Below are 25,579 nucleotides of genomic sequence, written 5' to 3' on the forward strand. Positions count from 1 at the left end.
AGCAAGAATAATTTCAGCCAACGAATAAACTACACACTGACTCCACCGTCTCTTCTGATAAATGGAAACCACTCACTGGCCTGGTTTCCGCTTTAAAGTCGAGGAGGAATGGCTGGGCTCGCTCATTATTCATGTCAATAAATTGGCTCCTTTAAACATATATATGGAGTTTGTATGGATTCTGTTGCAAACTGGAAGTGATTTGAGAGCTTCCTCTTCTGTAAATCCAATGGCTGTACAGCCTAATTTTAACCACTGACTTCTCTACAACAGTGCACTGAGATGTTATCTGCAGGTCTGGATGCCTATATAAATATAGACAATCAGATAAATGCAAACACTGAACACTGTCTAAGAGCCTGTATGCTTAATACAGGCTATATGCAGGCTATATGTGGGAGAAGAAATGAGTTGCATTCAGTGGTAGTTGTGCACACTTGTAGAGGCTTAATATAAAACTAGAAGGGGTATTTTTATTTATAGCTGACTTTATCATAAATGTATCCATGTTGGCCAAGATTATCCGTCAACGGTCATGATAAAAACCAAACACTTTCAGAAATGTTTACAGGTTAACACACAAGCGATCACTTTACAAGACATCTTAAGAACTATTTTTTTCACATGCCAGTTCAAAAACACTCAACCTCAGAGAATCTACTCCTGGACCACAGAGCCAGTTAGACACCATGTCTGAAAAGCACAATATAGATCCCTTTAGCTAAAATACAAAGCAGAGACGAGTACACACAGACAACCTTGACCCAGTTTCAGGAGCTGACAAGTGCTTGGCCTACATAGATCTCTGTCTTAGTCTTAGTAAGCCTGGAAATGTTTCATATTCAACAAGTTTTAGTCAGATTGCTAACACGACAAGAGAAACTTGCAGTCAGTGAGCCGGTAAAGTTTCGGAGTCTTGCTGTGAGACACTTGCAGAACATGAGTCTACTGCTGTGATCAAACCATGCAGTCACAGGGTGATCCGTCTAACCAGTGGATTACACTGCCACCCCTGTAGGGCCAGAACCACAAACTACCCCCACCCCCTCCCCCAGTATGTGGAATGAAGCTTCTGAGCACTTGGGATTTACCTTACTGCACTGACAGGGTGGAAGACGGTTAAACCGTCACTACATGACGTACAGCATCAGGAATGTTTGGTTTCCCCAACAGGTGAGATCATTTTGTGTGCAAACAGGAGAATATGCATTCACTGTCTACTTGACCAAATCTCATTCATTTGGCCATGCTGCTGTTGTAAGTCTGATTTGAACCATCTGCTTGGTCTGCAGCCCAGAGAGGACCTCGAACTGATCCAGCACTCGGCACATTGTGTTCAGGTAGCCACTAAATTGGCCTGGGGTCAGCTTTGTGAAAATCAGCTGCCAGAGGTCTAAACGGATCGAAACAGGCCAGTCCTCCCTCCCTGGCAGCGTAACGCAGCGGGGTCTGTGATGCGTTTGAGTGTGTGCATGTGTAAGTGTATGTTAAAATCTGGATGTCCAAAAAAAAAAAAAAAACTGTTCTGCTCGGACAGGTGCTTATCTTGCTGCTGGTGGGTGTGTGCGCGCTTTGCTCGTCACTCTCACCCGCGCGCCTACACACAGCGCCCTCTCTCTCCCATTCGAGGCCACCGAGTTGTGCAGCGATTATGTGTGCCCACCACCACCTCGCGTCCTCATCTCATCCTGCACGCTCTCTACTGTCATCTCTCCCTCTCCCCCTCCCGCCCCTCCCCCCTCTCCCACTCTCTCCCCAACCTAGAGCCGGAGGTACCTCCATCGACTGAAAGAGTAGCTCCTTGATGTCGAAATCACACTCAACACAACAGTGCCACACTATACCGGTGGTGGCGGAAGGCAGAAAAGACGTTAGAACATATAACCTGCTTCTTTTTTTCCCTCTCTCTCTCTCTCTCTCTCTGTCTCTCTGTCTCTCTCCTGGCACTGCAGTAGCTCACGAAGTAAGGTGGCAATGCCATTGAGCTTCAGGAAAATCTATAAGTAGAAAAATTTGCTGCCATCCAGGATAATCCCTCTGCCATGCAGGGCAACAGCACGCCATCCGAAACCACCTGTTTTTTCGCGCATCGTGTGCCCGCATCGACATTTTCGTGGAATTCAGGGAAACGCTGCACCCTGCAAGTGCAGTCCCCGTACTGGACATTGCCCGCCTTTGTCGATCAATTCACATACACCTATTGATTACATTTACAACCATCAACAATAAACGACTAAAAAGCACTTGCGTTTACAATCTGCAACTGTTCAATTATCATCCACCCCACACGCAAACTTCATTTTAAATTATGTCCATACAACGCATAACAGATCTTTGGTTTTGTAATTTGACTAGCTGCCGATTTTGCCCAAATGTATCTTGAAACCTACTTAAGTATGTTATAGACATCCTGAATGCATAAGACAACATTCGCAGAAAAGCCCACTTAATGCCACGGTGCGTCAAAGAAAGCGCCAGCAGCGCTGTGATTTAAGCAGCGCCTCGCATATCAAGGCTGAAACCTCCCGTTTGTTTCATGAGAAGCACAAGGAGCCTCGTTGTGACCGCCGGTTTAGAGGAGAGAAAGAAAAGCGCAGTAACTTACCGATGTGGATGATTGAATCCGAGAGCGCCGACTTCCACTCCTGGCTCCAACAAACGGCAACGAGCAACAAAGCCGGGATAACTTTCATTATGTCCGCAGATATTTCCCCCCAAAACCAGAGAAAACTACAGCTCTCTGAGTGAGAGCGAACAGAGTTTAAAAAATCCGGAGAACCGAAGCGTCTATTTTAGTCCATCTGTAGGGTGGTCAAGGAAATTCCCGGTAATCTCTGCCTTGATATGTTCTCTTGACGTTAAGAGTGTAACGCTTGCCCGTAGATAAAAAGAGGAAGAGATTCCCGGGTAGTCGTAGACTGATACCCTGTTGAAATTCCTCCCAACATTAAATCATATTCTGGGCGAGAGACGTTGAGCCGCAGAGAAAACAAACCGCATCCAAACGCCGACGCGTTAAGTCGAGCAGAGAGGCTGGAGGATGTGGCCGCTCATTTAAATGAAGAAATCTGTACCCATTCGACAACGTGGGGGGGGGGGGAAACCTTGTTATCTCGAAAAGCAGGTCCTGTTATAATGACCCGAGATCCCCAGCGTTTGAGATCTGGCGACGCAGTTTCCCCCTGCACCAATCACCACACCACCACCAGCAGCAGCAGCAGCAGCCTCAGCAGCAGCCTCAGCGGACCCAGCCAACGGCCAAAACTTCCATGTCTCCCAGGGTTTTTGATTTTCCCTTCACTTAGCCACTCTTTTGAATATCACCAGAGCCAGGCGACGCCAGCGGCGACTTTTGTTGGAGGGGAGAGAGACACACACCAAATGATGAAAAGCCTTGTCACATGGCATTACCACGGAGAGGTACCATATTCCGAAATTGTCTTTTGCTCCCCGTAGAGATGAGAGAGAGACCGGTGTGGAGAGAGCTCCAAAGACACTACTCTTTTCTGCGTCAGGACGGGGGGAAAAAAAATGCACGCTCGGCTATCTGGAGGCGGGGGGGGGGAAAAAAATGAACCGAGGGTACCCACGACGACACTCCGCGGTCCGCACTCCGTATGCGGGTACTGGCGTCAGCCCCAGCAAGCGCGGTGGCTGGTGAAGAGGAAGTATGCTGCGTCCGTGTGGGAGAGAGAGTGAGGGAGAGAGAAGGGGGTGGAGGGGTGGGGGAGAGAGAGAGAGAGAGAGAGGGAGGAGACCCAGGAGAGAGAAAAAGAGAAAGCGGCAGCAACTATGAGCAGTAGCAGTTGCCAGCCGTGGCGCGCATCCACTGTCTGGAATTACCTTTGGTTAAAGACAGAGATGAAATGTGAATATCAGGGAGGGCGGAGGATGCGGAGTCGAACAGAGCGACAGAGAGATGAAGTCAGGGGTACTCTGACAACCTCAGCTCTGCCTCAGGCCCTTTGGGCAGTCATTGACCCGCTGTCTGTGCCTCCTTTTAAACAGGAGCTGGTGATGGGAGTTCCAGTTGACTATTACTTGAGGTTATCTGTGTCTTTAAACGAGCACTGATGTAATCCTTTTTTCTTTTTTTTTTACATTACCAATTTATGTCCATCGACTTTACCCTGCTTTGAGGCTGTTTGAGCAGTTTCTGATTAATTCAGTTTACTCACAACAAATACCGGGACTTTCACCTTTCAAACATTTTCCTCCTCTCTCCATTCTGTAAACAGTTATTTTCTTCCACTGCAACTATCCTCCCATCCTTTTGTCCATCTATTCTGTCCACCCCCTACCATCACCCATTTATCCATCCTTACATCCCTCCTTGAAAGCCTGGAGCCCCCAGGGTTCCTCTTGATCTGCCCCAGACCTTGGATTAGGGATTAGGAGGGTTGAGAGAGACATGCTACCGCTGGACTCACTCTTTTGTATGCATTCAAAGAACGAGAGATTAAATTGACAGTGATACTGATGCTGTGAAAGCTGCTCTCACATCTTTCTTTTTTTTTTTTTTTGATGCTATTGATTTATTATTAAATCTTTATATAACCACTCATATTGAAGATGAACGTCTCTTGCTCTGCAAGTGAGCTAACTAAAAAAAATTAAACAGCAAAGGTATTGTAAGCAAAAATATATTCTGGAAGATAAAGACAAATTAAAGAATTTTAATGATGCAACAGCCAGTCTTTGTGCATTCATCAGAATAAAAAAAAAAAATAAAAAAAATAACACACAAATGCCTTCAATTTATGCCACCGAGGCATTTTGTATCCAAACTCGTGACTATAAATCATTGTGTATTCACACACGTTAAATCACACTGGGTAAAAAAAAAAAAATACAGCTTGCTAAAAACATTTCGAGAGCCCCATTATTTGATATAACTTATTCATAAAAACCATGAAAAGCGAGGCTTCTACTTTCTGTTAAATTCATCTGAGTTTAGTGTCATGAAAAAAATATTCTGTGAACTCTTTAGTAAAGTAAGACTGGATTTGAGGCTGAAATCTCCAACATGTTTGAAAATATTTAGACAGCATCTGAGCAAAGAGATTGAGTGTAACCTTGAAGAGCACTCGCATGATTGCATTCCCTGCACAATACAGTTAATATATTTTTGAAAATCACCGGTCTGAAGGAGTAAATCTCACACCAGACAGGCAGCGGACACTCAGACCTACATATCTATCCTGAGTGTTGGCTGAAGATGTAATTCCTCTATCAGGGGTGTCCTGTGAGCTGGAGACAGTGTGGATACTGATGAGCAGGTGTGTAGCTGTGACCTACATACGCAGTTGTAAAAAGGCTTGTACTGTATATATGTTCATATTATTGCTGTCAGTTTACAATCTCAGATCGCCAAAATGTGATTTTTTTTTTTTTTTTTTTTGGGGGGGGGGACAGCGAAATTCAAAATATTTTACAGGTCATAAAACTGAGAATAGCAAACAAATGTTTAGTGAGTTTCACAATATAGTAAATGTATTGTCCCCTCTACATACCCTTGATTATTTACTTCTCAGTTTACCTCCTTTTGGCCAATTTACTTTCACAAATGGACCAATGGAGAAAATTATCTCGTTTCAACGAACACTTCACAGTACCAAACCTTAGAATCACCTTGTCCTCTTCCCAAGACCATTTGGGTAGCATTATTTTTTTCACCATGTTAATGCCTTGCAGCAATGTTTTAATTGTGCAGAACTAGTATTCTCTCTTCCCTGGGGGTCTATTGCCACCAACTGCAGTGAGGCTTTTTCCTCAGCGCTCGATTAAAAAGGCGAAATTGTTGTCGTTAAAAAGTAGCAACGTGGACACAAATTGAAATCGGGCATCTTTCGGTCACACAAGCACACAGTCTGCGTATATAAGAAAAGCACAGTTGCTTCAGAAGGTATAATAAATTTGTACCCATCAATCTATACTCGGTAACCCACAGTGAGAAAATAAAAAAAGTGATTTTTAGAAATGTTTGCATATTCAAAATCAAAAAAATTAAAATCTGTCTTTACAAAGGTATTTAGACACTTAATTCACTGCTCTGTAAAAGTGAAACAGCTTTAAGTCTTCTTGGGTAAGTCTCCACAGGCTTTTCACACACAGATTTAGGCCGTTTGTCCCATTCGTCCTGGCAGATCCTGTCAAGCTTCGTCAGACTGGAAGGGAAGCATCCGAACTGATATCTTCAGGTCTCTCAGCAGAGGTTCTTTAAATCTTTGCTTTATGCCGGGCCACTCGGGGACAATCAGAGACTTGTCCTGAAGCCACTCCAGCATTGTCTGCCTGTCTGCTTTGGTTCAATGTGGTGCTGAAAGGTGAACCATCACCCCGGACTCGGGTTGCAGCACTCTGAAGTGGGTTTTCTTCAAGGACCTCTGTATTTGGCTGCATTTAGTCTCCCTTCAATTCTGACCAGTCTACTTGTATTTGCTACAGAGAAACGTCCTCAGAGTGTGATACTGCCACCACCATGCTTTACTGTAGGTACTGTGTTAGCCAGGTGATGAGTAGTGCCTAGCATTCGCAAGACATAGTGCTTGGAGTTCTGCCAGAGATCCTTTTTTGTCTCTTTAGCCCTAAGAATTATTTTCCTCCTGCTCCCAGGGTCTTTTTCAAATGCCGTTTGACAAACTCCAAGCGGGCTGTCATGTGTCTTCTACTCAAAGTGGCTTCCATCTGCTAAACCATAAAGGCCTGATTGATGGTGTGCCGCTAGGATGGTCATCCTTCTGGTGCGTTGCCACCATCTCTGCAATGGACTTCTGAAACTCTGTTGGAGTGACTGTTGGGTTCCCACTCCTCTGTTAGACCATATGGCCAACTCTATACAAAGTTCTGGTGGTTCCAAACTTCTTCCTTTTCACAAGTATTGAGGCCACTGTGCTCCCGGGAACACTCAAAGCTTTGGAAATGTTTTTTTATATCCTTGCTCTGATCAAAGCCTTACCACCCGTTCATTGCAGAGGTCGACAGAGCGTTCTTTTTACGTCGTGGCTCAGTTTATGTCAGACATACAGTGTTGATTGTGAAACCTTTAAACATACACAAGTGTCTCCCTTTCTAAACTATGTTAAACCAATTCAGGTTGTCATAGGTTACCACCAGTCACGTTTTTCACAAATCCCAAAGAGTCACAGGATTAACCTGTTAACAATCTGAAGTGCCTCTGTAAAGGGTCTGAATACTTTTGTAAATCGGGGATTCCAGTTTTTAGCAAGTCATAAGAACAGTTTGTTTTACCTAAAAAGTCTGGGGGGAAAATTTCACCCAAAATACATTTGTTTCTACCTATAAATTCAAAAAGATGTCTCTATTCCATAGCAAATTATTATTTCCAGAACTTATTTCCTTTTCTTGATTGATTGATTAATCACTGTGTATGATATGTAAAATAATGGCAAATTCCAATGCACGTGTCAAATGCCACTAAAAAGTGATATTTAAGTTGCATGGTTTGATGGACATCTGCTTGTAGTGTTCTTCCTCTCCTCTTCCATTAGCACATTGCTACTGTTAAAACCAACTGATGACATGTGTAGTCACTGAAAACGTGTGTCACAGCCCCCATGGCTGTGGTTGTGCATTCATGTCTTTGTCACATGCTGGTAGAAGACGTGACACAAACGTGGAGAAATGTTGCTTTGCCGTCTCCCTATTGGTCAAAAATGGCCCACTACACCTTTAATAGAGTTAGTATTTCAGTGTTAATGTACCATTAGCGGTACATCTTAAATTTTTAAATACGTTTTTGAACACAGGACTTTGAATCGTAAAAGATACATTTTACATTGCAGTATTGCAACGTGTCAGCACAGGTCAGAAACAGCTGATGTGACAACATTACCAATGTAAATTTGTGAATACATGGACAGCACTGAACATGATTCACTATTGGAAAGAATCAATTTTCTTTTCTGTAGCGGTTGTTTTTCCAATGAAATAAATACTTTGTCAAACACACTGCGAAAAGTAATTTTTCAATTTATGAATATGACCTCTTTATTAGTAAAACCAAGGAAAAGCGCCTAGAGCATATTTTTCATCATTTTGAGAAAACATTTATAGACACAAATATTTTACCAGTTAACAAAATGTTGAATGGAATTTTTAATGATAGTCAGATGTCAGTGGAATATATGCAGTGGTGGGCCGGTGATTAACAGCCTATACTTTAGTAAAGGTAGTAATACCACATTGTAAAAAGGAAAAGCCCTGTATTCAAAATGTTACTAAAAAAACTAAGTGCAACCATAGAAGGCATTCCCTGTAATAAAGGTAAGTGTTCTCAATGAAGAAAATCCTGTCCCAGTTCTTTGTGACTGATATAGTGTGATACTATATCATTACATTATTATTCCTCATGCTATTCTGTATAAGCACAACTAATTATTTTCAGGTTGAACTAATGTGCCGATAATCTAATCTAATCTTAAAATCTATGAAATTGAAATTTGGGCGAGTAAAATTTAGGAAAACAAACACTTTCACACTGCATGTTGTGTCAAACAAATAATCAAAACTAAAAACTAGATAGCATTTATTAAAATAATCAGAAGGAAGAGCAGCAAATTTTCTATTTGGAGAATCTGCAAACATGAAACATTTGGCATTTCAACATGAAAAGCAATTTACATGATGATCAAAGTGTTTGCAATTTTAATTATCTGAATAGTGAAGTAATAGCATAAAATGGCATGAAAAGAAAATACCTTCGTAAATTGAAAGTACCTTGATTTCGTTTAATTATAAAGGCCAGCACTTGAGTATATTACTTAAGTAATTCCAGTACTTAAATGTGGTAATATAACTACAACCACTGGTGGAACGTAACTATGTGATGAAGCCTTTTAGGGTGTCAGAAACGTACATAACTATATGAGGCTTGTTATCCCACTTACTAACTTATTAATACATGTTGGAGTCATTGATTAAACACTGCTATACCTGAGAAGCAAAATATTTTCTGTATGTTACATTACTTTTCCCATCCATCTTTCCTGTAATCATGCAGTGAATCAGTGATCTAATTGTATGAGTGAAAACATGTTAAAAGCCTGTAAGCTCCTCCTTTGTTCTTTGAGGACCATTGCCCTTTACTGGTGCAAGCTAGAAGAACAGTCCTGTTGGAGATGTTTGGGACTCTGTGGGTGTTCAGTGAGAATTTAATCTGGTTACTATAGTGAACATATATAAAAGCTTTTTGATGAGTTTACAAACCTAAAAGGTACATATTCACACTATTAATGAGAAGCAGACAAAAATGCACTTATGCTTCAGGGAGAGAAGCAGAGTAATTCAGGTGCGAGCTGGATGGCTTATTAGTATGCAAGCCTACTGCTGTCACAAGCTCTCAAGGACATTGTCTTTTAGGTGTGTGTGTGGGGGGGGGGAAGAGGGGGGGGGGGGTCTGCATCTGTATATTCATGTGTGTATGTGTGTGTGTGTGTGCGTGCGTGCGTGCGTGCGTGCGTGCGTGTGTGTGTGTGAGTTAATGCGATATATTTTGAACATTGTATAAAGCAACTATGCTTGAAGCCATTAAGTGACAGTGGCAGTAAAAGCTAACATTACTGTGTCAGAAGCAAAACCTGCTATCAGGAGCGTGCATCCTCTGAGTGCATCTGTTTGTGTGTATATGTATGTGTGTTAGCTTGGACGGGCTTTCACACAAAAGACCAGACAGCAATTATTAAGCCTGAGCACCCTCAGACACTTTCAAATGTCCTGCAACCCACAGAGATGTTTTTTTTTTTTTTTCTCAAACAGAAAACAAAGAACAAAGATCAGAACAAGCTGATGTTTGTATGCATTAACAAACCCAAAGCTGCAATTTTGTTCTGTTTTAACCATGAGTAAAGACTAAGGCTGACCTGTGTCAAACCTTCTTTAAACAATAGGTCATACTGGTTTGTTTTGGTCAATAAATGGTGACAACTATCCCTTTTCCTTTTGTGTGGCATTGCAAATAATAAGTAGTTGTTTGGCACTTGAAAACCCATTACACATAATTATTTGCATATAGGAATCTATTTTTTTTTTTATGGTTTGAATTAGGCCACACGGAGGAAGCACAATATCACTACAAACCAATAACAGGAGGCTTTCGATCACCACCCTTCCTGGGAATGCAATAAATGACCACCGTTCTACTGACCATTGGCAGGGCCATCTTATTCAATTATTGTTTTGTGTTTACCCAGCAATATGTTGGAGGTGCTTCACCTGTCCACCTACCAATGGCTGTTGCATGCTAATGGTTGCCTAATGTGGCAGAGAGAGATGTGTTTTCGTGGATCACAGGATCCAATCTAATCCCAAACGCACCCAAACAACATGGAACAAATCTCCCAAAGAGAAACGTATCCCCAGCCGCCATTAAATCTAACTGTGGTATTAAGATCACACATACACCAGGCACACAAACACAACCCGGAGCTAAACTCTTAAGTGAATAATTGACACACTCAGGTTTTTTTCTTTTTCTAAGAATGGTAGGACTAGTAGAGAGGGCAGACAAGTGCGTAGAGGCGGTGAAAAAGAAGAGAGGATGAGGTGAAAAGAGCACAAAAGAGTTTTTGGTCTTTATCCTTCTTTAAATATGTGGGATTTTGGGGTATTCTCAAGGGGAAAGAAAAGGTGTGTGTTTTGTGAAGATAAGAAACCTGATCAAGGCTTTGACCTGCATGCGCTCTTTGTGTGTGTATTGTGTCTGTATTTGCATATTAGAACCGCTGGCAAAAATCTTGATTCCCCACCATGTCAGCCTTCTTTAATTCGTAATATAGTCACCTCTCTATCACATGTCTGGACTTAAATGAAGTCTTCTGAAGTGAGCCATAAACTGAAATCCCTTTATCTCTTTTATTCCCCTTAACCCAGGGGATAAATTTTTTTTTTTTAAATGGTAGGGTGAAGAGTTGGATGTGATGGATATTGGCAGGCAGAGATTGAAAGATTTAGAAAACATAAGAAAGACTGAGAGAAAGCGGTAGACCCTTGCCTGGGGCCTTGGTATTGAACTAACTCATGGTCCTGAGAGGGTCTTATGGGGAGTAATTAAACAGAAACACACCTTTGTTCCATTCTTTTTCTCCCTCTATTACATTAACTATCTCAGTATCCCCTTTTTCATGTCACTTTAATACATACATCAAATGATTGGAACCTGTGAAGTGCAAATGAGGAACAAAGCATTTCCCATGATGCTAATGTAATGGTGGACATTTTATTTTTGACATAACATTACCAATACATGCACGTGACACACACACACACACACACACACACACACACACACACACACACACCTATCTTGAGGACATTCGCTGATATAATGCATTCCCAAGCCCATTACCCTAACCTTAACCATCACAAGTGCCAAACCTTAACCTTATCCCTAATACCAAGTCTTGGCCTTTAAATGGCACTTTCAAGGTGTGTGAGAAAGTGAGGACTGGCAGAAATGTCCTCAATTTGTCAAAATGTCCTAATTCTGATCAAATAAAAAGGAAACTAGTCCCCTCAAAGATAATTGTATAAGCAAACACAGAAAAACACACACCCACACGCACCTATCAATTATTTTACCATATCTCAAGGATTCGAAATAATACAAATGAAAGAAAGAATTTAAGCTCTTTTGTAAATGAGAGGTGACTTGTGATGTTTTTAATTCTAAAAACATGCTTTTACTATGTCATTTTAAGTTATTGAGTGCAGTTTGAAAGAATAATTTTAATTTCAGTCACTCAGTCATCCATTTACTGCCGGGTTCACTTAAAGCTGTGTGGAATTACTACTTTGCTTTCATTAGATATATAAGCAAAAACGCCAATATGCATTGCTGATTTATTTTTAACCTTCCACTTGAGTGCCTGGATGTGTCATGCTAAACACAACCCATGGATGAAGGGCATATTTTTCACATAAGAATTGTTTAAGCGGTTGTAGGTTAGCCAGAGAGTAACAGATGGTTTTTGGGGAGCTGTCCCCATATAATAGTGCTGACATGCTCTGCAAGACTCCTGCTCAGTCATGGAGCTGTCCAGTAGGATGGTGCTAAAATGAAACTCAAGCAAATTAAGGCCCATTTCAAATGTGCAATAGTACAGTGAAGCAAATAAAATCTTCCAACTGATAGTGTGCATCAAAGTAGACTTAACTACTATACTACCACTACGAACGCACACATGACGGGGACTGGCCTTGCACTGAAATCTTTTTTTCACCTTTTTCTGTTGACATCATCTTTGTACATGCAAGCTTCAATTTAAAGAATCCACACCTTATTTCAAATTATAAGCACACTTATTTGATACATTAATTTGATAATTTGATACATTGGTAAGGGGAGAGAACATTACATAACTGAACGGCTGAACAAACAAGGTGTATAGTCGCATCCCGAGTGACACCAGTTTCCTTATACCCTATCCTTTAATACAGACAGTTCTCCAAGTTCTCTGCAAGTGTGAAGTCATGTAAAATGACACTTCACAGTGCAACGCCTCCAGGGATCGACTGATTTATTGACCTGATGATGGCTTGAAATGTTGCACAAGCACTGGTAATCATGCTTGTGTTTACATAAACTTTAGACATGTGCTTGCATGATTAAAAGAAAATATAGGGATATATGTTGAATATTGTCATTAGGCTAAACACATTTAGAAGAAAAGAAGTTAAGTAGGTTAGTTCAAGTTTGGCCATATAAACTGGGTTAAAATATAGAACTAACACACAGTATTAGCTACTCTTTAAGCCTGTTATTAGGCTCCCGCTGTTAACAGCATGGGACATATTCAATATAGTGGTAAAACTGAGACCTGTTCACTCTGCAATGAAACATCCCACTGGGGATGCTGTTGACGTCAGTGCTATATCCCATCCACCTAAAGTGACGAGCAACACCATAAATACAAATAAATACATTTTACAAATAGCAGTCAAACATATGCTAAACAGCTTCGGTTACATGCTGTGCCTGTGGGCTTTCAACCGCATGAGGATTGCCTGTCTGCTCTGCATCAGACCAAATGTCCATGAGGTACAGTCAGTAATCCATTCAGTACCTGCACACAGTGCCAGAGGAAATGTTTGACCACTAAGATTCTGCTTTGGTGAACGGATCAGCTTCTATCATACCAAGTAATGAAGAATTTGGCAATGGGAAGCTTTTGCAAAAAATATCCCGGCAGCCATTCACCAAGGGTGGAAATTCAAACCACATTCAAACTGCATTGGGAGCTGTGCTTACTCAGTGGAGCTAAAATATGGTAATATAGGCCATTAACATGTGATAGTTGGTGGATGCTTTTATGCTAAGCGGCTTACAGTTTCATGAGTGAGAATCTATTCTAGCATGAGTGACCCCAGTGGCAGTTGAACTCCCTATGGCTTGAAATGTTATCCTGTAACCTTCACTAAACTGGATCTCTGTTTTGCTGTCCTGACAAATCTCTGAATTAAAAAAAAAAAAAAAAAACATTCTCATTGATATTTTTCTTTTTCTTATCCACAGCACTGAAGCAAGTAACCAATTCATAAATTATACATTTAAAAAAAAAAAAAAAATCTATTTTCTTACTGCGTAACGATAAGCTTTGCAAATTTTCAGCACCATACATGAACATGAGCATGAATATCTGTTTTTACCAATGGACATCGCCAAAGGGACGCGCCAGTGCTATTATATTGGTGCAGTTCAAGGTTGAGTCTGTTCAAAATGTGAGAACAATCCGTGGAAGTTTTAAATCAGGGCCCTGCCTTGTAAACACCCGAGAGTCCCAAGCCTGATGTTGCCCAGCAACTATTAAGCAGTAACCTATTCTGAGGCTCAATAACTATGTACATTATGACGTTTAAAACACAAACACGGAATACAAATTTATACTACGAGTAAATGAATGATCGATATTTCCGATTTGATGACATTTTGCTAACACGGGGTCATACTACGAGCAGAATGATACCGTCCAAAATAAACCTTAGTCTCCATTCCTTCCAATCATGGAAGCTTGGTAAATAGACATACAGTCTAAAAAGCCTTTTCATATCAGTGCTCCTACACACGGAGGCACTACAAACCCTCCCCTGCTGCTCACTATCATACCTCTGTTGCCATCTTTGGGGCTGATGCATAGCACTATTTCATCTAAAGTCCATTATTATACAAAGCAGAGATACTATACGCTCTTTAGCTCAGTCGCAATAACTACATTGTAACAATGCAACAGCACGGACTATACAGATAATACATATTTTAGTTTGCATGCTCTACAATACTGACACAACGTTGTTTTATCCTCTCTCCTATCATTTTATATTATTGGAGATATTTCCAAGGCTAACCTCCTGCAGTTAGCTTTTTTCCACCGACCACCCTATTGAATATGGAAAGCACCATGGTATCCTGGCACTGACTGTGACTGCTCGGCCATTTTCAAATTCAGTACACAGAGAAAGCCAAGAGATCAACAAGAAGTGCATGAGGTAGTGCGATATTCAAATATTTCAACAGAAGTGGTCCTTAATTCTAATATCACATATGATCACTCACTACGGTCATTGTGTAATGCAGACAGACAGAAGGGGTTAAATGTTTGAATGTATGCCGCTGTCCTACAGTACGTGACCAGAAGCATCACTTTCTGCCAGTAAAAAGCATTAGAGCCGCCCACTGTGGCTTGTGCAGAAGAACAGATTGCCTTGTTCTGTTCGGGTTACTGTATGGGATGAACTGAAGTGGACTGTTGTTTGCTACAAGTTTGGTTATTTCATTTTTATTGTTATTCAGTTAGCCCAGGGATGAGTTATACATCCTTACGGTAAGAAGGACCTTAGCTGCGATACAATACCTATCACAAATCGTGTTAAAAAAAAACAACAATTCTTTTCAACTCTATGTATTTTATTTTATAAATCCTTACTCAACAAAACTAACTTGTAAATTCTTGCAGAAATCCAACCAAGCTCCCCACTGGTCTCCAGAACATTTCACAGGAGCTCTGTATGCTGAAGTATGCTGCTGAACGAGTGGATCTTATTTTTGCTTCTCATCTCAAACACTGTTTTTTTTAAAAATGTGTCAATGAAAAGTTGTTCAGACACTCTGTGGTAATGAGATGTCACTGTGTGTAAATAAGAAAACAACTTTGTACGTGGTAATAGTACAAATGTTTTCAAGCTGGGAGAGTCCTCACTACCTTTTACCATCTTTCACCTCAAATATAATTAAAAGCTCATCCTTTCTCTTTGTAAAACTTGTATAAAAGATATTCACTATGACTGCGAAGGTGCTGAAGAGGTTCACATTAAACAGAATCAAGAAGTGGCTGTACTGGGTCCACAGTGCAGCCAATGCAATGTGGATGTATGTGCACAATACATCACAACAGAAAGCTGCTGTAACTGTCGAGTACATTGCTCAGTGTTATCTCCATTTCTTTTCCTTTTCCTGTACACTGGATATCATCTTTATTACAAAACACAGCTACTGTGTGCTGGAAATAATACTTTTTGTCTAAAGTTCAGTAAACCTAGCATCCAGCATACTAATTCGCATGTATCGATTCATTTTATAGGGCCAGCTATTTCACCTTTCTGTCTGTGCACTCACTCTTTGCTACTAAAATGCCATGCCTTTCTCCGTAATGTAATCACAGCTGGACACTTGGTCCTTTGTGATGTTGATGAAAATGAGATTATCCTGTTTTAGAAACATGCAGTTTATATTTTCAACATTCTCCCAAAACAATAGCATGGAATGAGGGATGCCGACATTTTTAACTTAACTTAATTTAAGCAACTCAAAATTTAAACGAACAAAAAAAAGATCATCAAGCCGTAAGTCATCAAAGCACTTTGTGACTGGTCTGTGTGGCTGCTCCAGACCAAAACGTATTTGGAGCATCTATGCAAAAAGATTATATTTGGCCTTTTTATTTTTGCTGGGTGTCCCACACTTCTCATTGCCGTAGCATTTTCGGAGGAATTTATTTAGACACTATGTACAAGGGGCAAACCAAAAGTTTCAAGACTGCTCCTGTTGTGCACAAACATAGTGCAGCACCATAATGTGCACGCAGCAGGGGAAAGCAATAATCTTCGTGAGGAAGTAGTAAAAGGTCGTTTGATCAGCAGTAGCACCCGAGTTACACACATTTCTGGGACAGCAGTAAGAGGCAAATTGTAAAGCACTATACATGTGCAGAACATTTACTATTTACTCTCTGCTCAACATGGTGACATTGCAAATGCTCACATGGCAGTGACCATACAAGCGTGTGTCACTCAGGTGCTGATGTTGATCAAGTAACACAACTTAGAATAAGGTTAGAGCTTCCCCCAACTCTGTGTATCATCATTGTCCAGCAAATTCCAAAATAACCTCAGGAAGTTTTTCCCAATTGTGTAAACTGGCTTCTCTGAACCTATTACAGGATTTCCCCACCCCGTAACATTTAATGTGTTACCGGAAGGCATTTCTTGAAAAAAGAGGGGGGAAAAAAACAGCTGGGTCAATACCAAATCCTGAAAAATTCTTCAAGCTTATTTTGCCTATGAGCCAGTACTGACAATAAATCATCACTAATCCAAAGATAGGATGAAACTCAATGATAGTGAGCCAAACTAATATCGGTAAAAAAAAAAAAAAAAAAGTATGCAAGTGGAGTTGGTGCTAATTGTTTGATTTAAAATCCCTGACCAATGTCCTCCTCAGCCTAGATGGCCTTACAAGACACTAGAGAGCAAAAAAATTGGATTACATGGCAAATCACAATATTCAGAAGGTCTGAGTTACATAAGAGAACTTTTACTTGGATAAAAAAAATGATGATGCTCTTCATTTTCTATAAATGCCGCCTCCACAAAAAACATCCGTTTAAAAAACAAATTTGTGAAACGCCTTGGTTTAAAGGTTAAGGCTTTGACGATGTACTGACACATCCATGGTTGAAGTGCGGTGGTTGGGGACCTTGGATGCATCTCTCTCTCGTCCTGTCATATTAAACGTCCAAAACAAATCATGGATTTTTCACAGATTTTTTTTCAAAGAGCAGAATATTTTCTACTAAATGACGGTCATGATGAGGAAAAAAAACTGTGTTCTTCAGGCATGTAATTCGAGTGGCCAGGGTTTCTTTGTTGCTTTACACCAGACTGATGAAAGGTGTTGTTAAAGAAAAGATGTAAGATATGTAGGGAATGATGACCGACTGGGACACACAGATTGAAGCGCACTTTAAAGTCCCTGTTCGACAGTGTTTGGCTCCGTTAATAGCTGCCCCAGCTTCAGCCCAGCTGCGGCCCACTTTCTCTTTCATGTTGCTCAGCCACACAGTCCCTGCAACCTCTCCATCTCTTCATCCATCATCCTCAGTGTCATATCGCCTGATTTTTATCTCGCGCTCTCTCTCCTGTTTCATATCTCATCTTTGATTTCTCTTTCCACCTCTTGCTCTCCACATCTACCTCCTCTCCCTCTCGTTCTCCACTGAGCAGAGGGCCATTAGCCGATCTCATGTTGATCATTAGGTTGTAACCAAGAGCTACACAAGAAAAAAAATGGCTTTTGTATTGAAACGGTTAGGAGTACTAATATGTAACATTTAAGAGACATACAAACAAGAAAACAGTTTGGTAAATGCGGAACTGTCGCTTTCTTTGCTTTATTACAAATGGGTTTAATAATAATAATGAGTTTAGGTAAAATATCTAAGCCTTCTGTTATGTGCACAAATGCTTTATGCATGATTACTGCACAGGTGTGCCTTGGACTGGTCACTGGTCAAGTTCACTCTAAAATGTGCAGAATTTTTACATATGGCTACAAATATATCTGGTGCGACGACCATTTGGTTCATGCAGTGCGACACATCTCCTTCACACGGAGTTCATGAGGTTGTTGATTGTGTCCTGCGGACTGCCAGCCCACTCCTCTTCAACGGCTGTGTGAAGTTACAGATAGTTGCGGGAATTGGAACACACGGTCATATTTGCCGATCCAGGCAATACCCAACATGCCCAATGGACGACATGTCTGGTGAGTATGCAGGCCATGCAAGAACTGGGTCGTTTGCAGCATCCAGGAACACGGGGCCGGACATTATCAAGTTGCAACATGAGGCGACGGTAGCGGATGAATGGTATGGCAACGGGCCACATAATCTCATCGCGTTATATCTGTGCATTCAAATTGCCATCGATAAATTGCACCGGTGCTTGTTGTCCATAGGTTACTACTGCCCATACCATAAACCCCACTGCAATCAATGACCACTCTGTTTACAACATTTACACCAGTGAACCGCTCACTCACATGATGATGTATACAATCAGATGAGCTTCCCTGAGACGCTTTCTGACAGAAACCTTTCAGTGGTGCAAAACAACTGTTTCATCAGCTATGTGGGTGGCTGGTCTCCAGTGATCTTGCTGCTAAAGCCACCAGATGTAGCAGTCCTGGGCTGGCGTGGTTGCGCGTGGTCTGTGGTTTTGAGGATGGTTGCCAAATCCTCGGAAACGACGGTTGAGATGGTTTATTTTCCTGTAATGAACATTCAGTTCACGGGCTACAGCTGTGGTGGACATTCCTGCAGTCAAGATGCCAACTGCATACTCTCTTAAAACTTGTGACATCTGTGGCATCATCTGGCATGATTAAATGACACATTTTAGAGCGGTCTTTTACTGTGACCTGTCCAAGGCACACCTGCAATAATTATGCTGCTTAAACGGCATTTTGATGTGCCACATCTGTCAGGTGAATGGATTATCTTGGCAAAGGTGAAGTGCTCACAAGCATGGTTTTTAACAAATTTGTGAACACAATTTGTGAAAAATAAACCTTTTGTGTGTATTAAAGAAGGCTTAGATCGCCTACGAATATGGATAGATATATAGCAAAGATACCATAGATACACATGTATACATATATAATGTGTGTTGCCACCTCTTAGACTGAGGTAGGAAGCCGAAGAGGAAATAAGTAAAAACAGCTCACTGACTCATTGTACTCTATCACAGCTGCCAAGGAAAGAGGTAGGAGGGTAGGAATAAATGATCAAAGACTCTGTGTATTCACCTGCATTCATTTCACAATTTGTTCAAATTTAACTACATGGGTTAGTGGGATGATGTTGAAATGATCTATCCCCAGTTTCTGCATCCAAAAAAGACAATGAATGTATGCACTGTCAATAGCACAGATGACAATCATCAAAACAAAAACATACAGATTTGATTAATCATATATTAATACTATTCATAAATTTTATTAAAATGTTACATCCCTTGTGTATTCACAGATTTACTAGGCTTGAGGTTATGGTTTTATATCATACAATAATCTAGTAGTTGTATTGGAGTGTGAACCTTCAACAGAGGATAAGTATTATTTCTTGGAAGTCCTGGACAGTAAAGCAGACGACTTCCTCAATTCCATCTGAAAGATGTATTCGTACTTTCCCTCTGCTGTATCTTTCAAGGATGTCTTGTAACCTTTGGAAAATGTCCAAGAAGCTGTTCTTACAGAACAAACTTGTAGGAACATGTTGTCTCATTGAGTCACTGTCTTTTTCTGCTTTTCCTCACACTCTCCCTCTCAGAGATGTTAAGGCTTTTCTAAAGACCTGTTTCTGACATAGAAACAGGTCTTTATGTTTTTCTAAATTAACAATAGCAGTTGGAAATGAATGGCAGTGGTTGATTGGTTGGGGACCCTCTGTGCAATAAATCGATGCTCATTCCTGATGTACTCGTGTGTCATCCCGCCATGTCTAGCCTTCATCCTTCTCTAAATGTGAAGGTATAGTCTGAGATATCATAATCTTGACTTCAGTACGCATGGACTGAACCAAAAGCAGCTCCTGTAAAGATGATGTACAATTTTTTTCTCCCCATCTCTTTTTGGATCATTTAACCCAACTACAAATTCAAAATTTTCCATGAAATATAAACACATAATTTCCCCACTTAGCATATCAAAACGAACTTCTGACACATGAGTATAGAGCCTGTTTTAGAGGTCAGTGGTGTGGCTGCCTGTTGCATTATCACAATTTGTATGATTTGGTCTACAGTAACCTGTAGTACTCTCAGCCAACAGCAGAGGACTCTGTTCCTGCTATGTCTCTGACTCATCCTTTTCTCTGGACACAATTTTAAAGTTCATCTACGGAGATGAAGAGAGAGGGAACTCGTTTGTAAAATCTGTGAAACGCTTTTCACCTAAACTCAGCCTGTCAAATATGTATTTCTCTCTTCACTGTGTAACTACTGACCTACTTCATTTGTTAAAACTGGACAAATTACAGCAAGCAAACATTTATGGAATGCAACACCAAAGATAACAATTCTCAGAGCAAGAGTAGTAAAAAATGAAAAAAAAAAAAAAAAAAAAGTGGCCTCATGATATCCTCTAAACCGTTGGTTGTTCTCTTAGTACTTCAGATGAATAGAGCTGAGCAGATAGGATGCCAAATGGTTTACCCTGGGGAGAGCAGGACGTGTTAAGCCTCTTCAAAGCCAATGTAAAGCCTATGTGACAGTATTGTGCCCACCATCCTTTCTTTGTTTGGGTTGGTGAGGATTAGAGACATCAAAAAAATATTTTTTCTAAAGGCCAGCAAAGCTTGACTTTCAGTTTACAAGATTTGCATACAGAGAATTATAACAAGACTGGTAAAGACCAGGTATTATAGACAGAAATAAAACCTGCAGACACAAACAGAATGCTTTACAGTCAAACCTCTATTAGATAATACCTCTGTAGCAGTATGGTCTCATAGCTCATTTTATGATAAGCTTTTTAAATACAATACAAAATGAGTTCCTTGATCATTAGTCCAATGAAATCTATTCACGACAAATAGTCCACAATTTTAAATATTAGTTAGATAGACAGATAAAAGTTCACTTACGTAATTAAAGATTTCATAAAAAAACACAAACACACTGACTATATAATTATAAGCATTTTTTTTTTTTTTTTTTAATCCCTTATCTACTTTTCTTTGTTTGGATCACATAGAAATAGAAAATCATTACAATATTTGGCAGTACCTGACTTTCACTTTAAAGCAGGGGGTGTTATTTATATTGGAAACAAAAGCACAGGAAGGAAAGGGAAGGGCCACACTCTGATGACATGGCCATATCAACAAAATCATATTAGAGAGGTGCACCCAAGTCAATAAGACAATAAACACATTTTTAATCAGCTGTTACAACGATGTGCTTTACTTGTGTGCAAGTCACATTTGTGTCATTGTTGGTATACTTCAGAGAGCAAAGAGCAAAAGTGGCTGGTATACCAAAAATGTAACGTTTGTTTTGTTTGAGTACTATACTATATTCATAGTAGCTCAGAGTGTTTTAACAGTAAGAGGTGTGGTTACAGCTACACTATAACCGGATTGGTCCAGTGTACCACAAGGATATTAAGTTAAATGGAAAGGATTACATGCGAGGGAAATATGTTTGGCATCATGAATTATACGATAAGTTCCATGAACTGTACAGACATTTCAGAGTAAAGAGAAAAAGTTCCAGTAGAAATTCATTTTAATACAATAAATAGTGACACACTCACAGTTTCATTAGATTGTGAGGAGTCCAAAGATTCAGAGGGTTTATAGCAAATCTTGAGCAGGCTGGATAAGTAAGGCAACAGCATTTGGGAGGCAGCTTTAGAAGAGATGGGTCGGCGTGGTCTTCAGTTGATGCCGTATCCAAGCTTAAAGTTTTATTACTGGGTGGTTGCTTGTGTGTGTGATAATATAGAGTTAACAAAAGATCAAAGCCAAAGATGGATATTTTGTCAGACATTTAGGTCAACAAATAAATGTAAAAGTTTGTTATATCATATACTAAATACTGAAGAGATGGATGGCCTCCTTCCTGGTCTGGGGCAATGTTTGTTTCGTTTGTAATGCAGCAACAAAATATATCTGTGCATAATTATTTGTCATTCAATTTTTATGTTCCACAAAGTCCCCTGCTGTTGCACACATATGCATTCTCACAACATAAAGAAAAGAACAATTAAAAAAAAAAAGTGCACACACATGCTGCATAGCTACATAGTTCGTATGCCATCCAAGAAAGCTGCAGCTATCATGTTAAAAATTGGAGTGTTCCTGTATATAATAACAATATTGTAACACTTTCAACCTGACCATACCTCCAAACTTGTGATTTACTGCTGATTATGCTCACATACACGCAAATATGTAGACACAGCATTACTCAGTGATAGCTTTAATCATGTTAATTTTGTAACTTTGCCAGAAATAATGATATTTATGGAAACTGCTTACTCCATGTTATCTTATCTGTTGTGCATGAATGTGACTTCTATGTATGACTCACTTCAACATACAAGGGCAGGGCCCCTATAAATTACTACTGATCTGGTGTGTGTGTGTGTGTGTGTGTGTGTGTGTGTGTGTGTGTGTGTGTGTGTGTGTGTGTGTGTGTGTGTGTGTGTGTGTGTGTGTGTGTGTGTGTGTTATAAGTGCTGAGGCAGACAGGGACAGAAGCATACAGGCATTGAAGGACCTCACAAGAGGAATCGATCTTTCACCACTTCAAAAACACATGTAAAACACATGCCAAAGCAACAGAAAAATATGGTAAAAACAGCAATCTGCTCCCCCCCACACACACACACACACACACACACACACACACTATATTGTCTTACTCCACCATCTGTGCAGTTCACCTCGTGCTGTAATTTCAAGTCAGGAGGTAAGCTGCCTCATCGCTGGTGTTATTCAAACTGATATTGCATTTGGAATCCACTAGGCATGACGTGAACGAGCAGTAAGTGTAGGTTCAGAATGGTGTGCAGCTGGTTTAGTGTTAGCACAATACTTCAGTCGGGACACTGGCTATGGACTCACTCTGCCCTTCAGGAGAAGAAAAGGAAAACACTTCCAATGTCTTATCTTGCCTCAGTGGGAGTACTGAAGCCTGAACTGCGACACTATTATGGCACCAACTGAATTGTTTTGGTGCTATATAGTATCAAAAAGTTCCTTGTTTCGGTAACAAATTTCTATATATAGGCTAGAACCACACCAACACGTTTTCATTTTTAAAACGCTTAACATTTGCTACGTTAACGCAAGAGCAGTGAAGTAGTAGAGTTAATGCCTACTGAGCATGTGAGGTGATCAGGTAATGCAAGCAAAGCATCTTGGGTTACACCCTCCCCCTCTAAACTGCATATAAACTAAAGATTTGTAATGTGTGACATAATAAAATTTTTCATAAAATGGATTTTATAAAGACTTAAAAACATGATCCTTCAGGAACCCGTATCGATTGGGGGTCAACCGATAATCGGCCTGACCGATTATCAGGGCCGACATTTAGCATTTTTACAATCAATACCGGTATTTGTTGTTATTCAATCGGCGATAAAAATGAATGAATTAAAAAAAAAAGCGCTGCTGTGGCAGTTATGCAGTGTCTCAGTCTGCAGTCACAACTCTGTGGTGTTGAGCAATGTCCTGCCTCCAGCTTTATCAGATTTTTTTTACAACTCACGAGTAATGGCCAATCAACATGGCCACAGAAGAGCTAGTCCGTGGCAGATAAGTTCTCAGCAGCGCAAAACTGTTTCAAAAGGTAGGACAGCAGATAATGCAGACGTTAAAAACACCACAGTCCTCTACACTGAAGTTGCAAAAACACCGCAATCATGTCATATTGACTCTTTTTGACAGTTTAACGACACACGTGCTTGATAAAAGTTCACCTTGTATCGTATCGACTCGTTATCCAGCGTTTCCCACCACCAACCAGACCCCTCCCACCCCCCCAAAAGAAACCTCAACCTTTAACTGCTGGAAAGCAGACCACATATCAGCATTTAGTAGTGAGGATGCTAATATTTGCAATAATTATCCCCAAATTGCAATATACCTTCATAATAACATTAAACAGTGACAGCATTAATGGATTTAAAGTTGTTTGAATTAAGTTTTATTTGGGTTTGTTATTCCACATTTTGACAAAGATTAAATTTTTTACTGCAAATGTATATCGGTTCCAAAAAGATCTCCTTGATTATCAGTTATTGGTATCGGCCCTTAAAAAGCCATATCGGTCGAACCTTAGCATCGATGTCCAGGTATCGGTACATGGATTTAAAATGTACTTTCATTCTTTTATCCACTTTGAAAAAAATCATTGGAAGAAGAAAAATGGACTGCCCTTGAATTAAATGCAAATAATATACAATGTAATGTAGGAGAGCAACAGTGTAGGGAGAACATCACAAGACTAGGGAACACACACACACACACACACACACACACACGCACACACGCACACGCGCACACACACGCACACACACACGCACACACACGCACACACACGCACACAATAGTCACCTGAGTGATTGTGAGGTAGGGAAGCCTCATTAATCATGCTGAACCAATGAGGAGACGGAGAGCATAGAAATACGTTAAATAGGAAGTAGGTTCCTTCCCCCGGCTTTGTCAGCCAATTGCATTTGTGACTATGATTGAGTGTGTTTTCTTGCATCCACGTTGGCGGAAAGTGAACTCTTTTGAGAGACAGCCTCTGGTGTATTAACGCTTACCCAGTAGCTATCCTAATTGTGCATGCCCTTCAAATAACACAATACAGAAGACTGAGGAGAAACTATCACCATGAAGCAACTGAGATTCCCATCATCTACTTGAATCTTTCTTCTTAGTGACTTTGCCTTGATTCTGTTTTGTTTTTATGTTGACTAACTTTGCACATTTTTTTCTTCCATAATACACTGAGAATTCATTATTGGATGGGTTTCTTATGGTTCTCTTTTCTTCCTCTTCTTTTTCTTCCTCCTCCTCCTCCTCCTCCTCCTCCTCCTCCTCTCTCCACTTTCTTCCTTACCCCCCCGTGAGTCTTGCTGCCTCAGGTCAGAGCAGTGGCTTTGGTGTTTGGCCATCTTATGGATAGCTGGGAAGAAATGCAAGCCACCCAAAACAAGCTGCCTCACCAGCTATTAGCAGGAGGAAAGAAATTGTGCACCAATAATTTGCTTATGGTTTGCAAATTAAGGGGAGAATTTGCTTCTAGCTCTATACTGCATCTGTCTCTTCCTTTCTTTTCCTCTACCTCCTCCTCCCCCCATACCGATATCCCCCTTTCCTCGGTTTTTAAGAGGGGTTTTAAGGAAAGTAGGCTATTAAAACCTTTGATATATGAGGCACAGAGGTTATCAACCCCTCATATAGATTATCCCAATATTTGCATCTGGGTTTAACTGCAAAAAGGTCCCCCACTATTTCTACAGCCCAATTCCAATTTCATCTTGCAGATAATTGTCAATTCAACCACGAGTGTGAATTCTATCAATATCCCCCATCAATCCTCCCTCTCACATCTACGCTCATATTCCCTCTCACTCGTTTGTTTGCCCGAGTTGTTTCAGAGAGAAGGGGGGAGGTGATCTGTTTTGAAAATGTGCTCTTCTCATTGCGGCCTTTGCTATTGTTTTTTTTCTCCTTTAGATGAGATGAGATTTTGTTCTTGAGAGGAGAGG

At 40.5% G+C, this 25,579-nt stretch overlaps 1 protein-coding gene across 3 annotated transcripts in view; it reads right to left on the reverse strand.

Moving 5' to 3' along the window:
* Nucleotides 1–3,754, reverse strand: part of grid2 (glutamate receptor, ionotropic, delta 2) — a 473,172-nt gene extending 469,418 nt beyond the window's left edge. For 2 of the 3 annotated variants that reach the window (XM_069178068.1, XM_069178069.1), the window contains exon 1: nucleotides 2,606–3,754. In XM_069178068.1, coding sequence (XP_069034169.1) covers nucleotides 2,606–2,693 — 88 coding nt within the window. In that variant the 5' untranslated portion in view covers nucleotides 2,694–3,754. The remainder of the gene's footprint in view (nucleotides 1–2,605) is intronic. The other variant, XM_069178067.1, reaches the window with a different exon arrangement.
* Nucleotides 3,755–25,579: the final 21,825 nt, after the last annotated feature.

The sequence above is a fragment of the Embiotoca jacksoni genome, unplaced genomic scaffold (assembly GCF_022577435.1).
Source record: "Embiotoca jacksoni isolate LCO1_2020_lvr unplaced genomic scaffold, fEmbJac1.0.p SCAF_8, whole genome shotgun sequence".
Taxonomy (NCBI): domain Eukaryota; kingdom Metazoa; phylum Chordata; class Actinopteri; family Embiotocidae; genus Embiotoca; species Embiotoca jacksoni.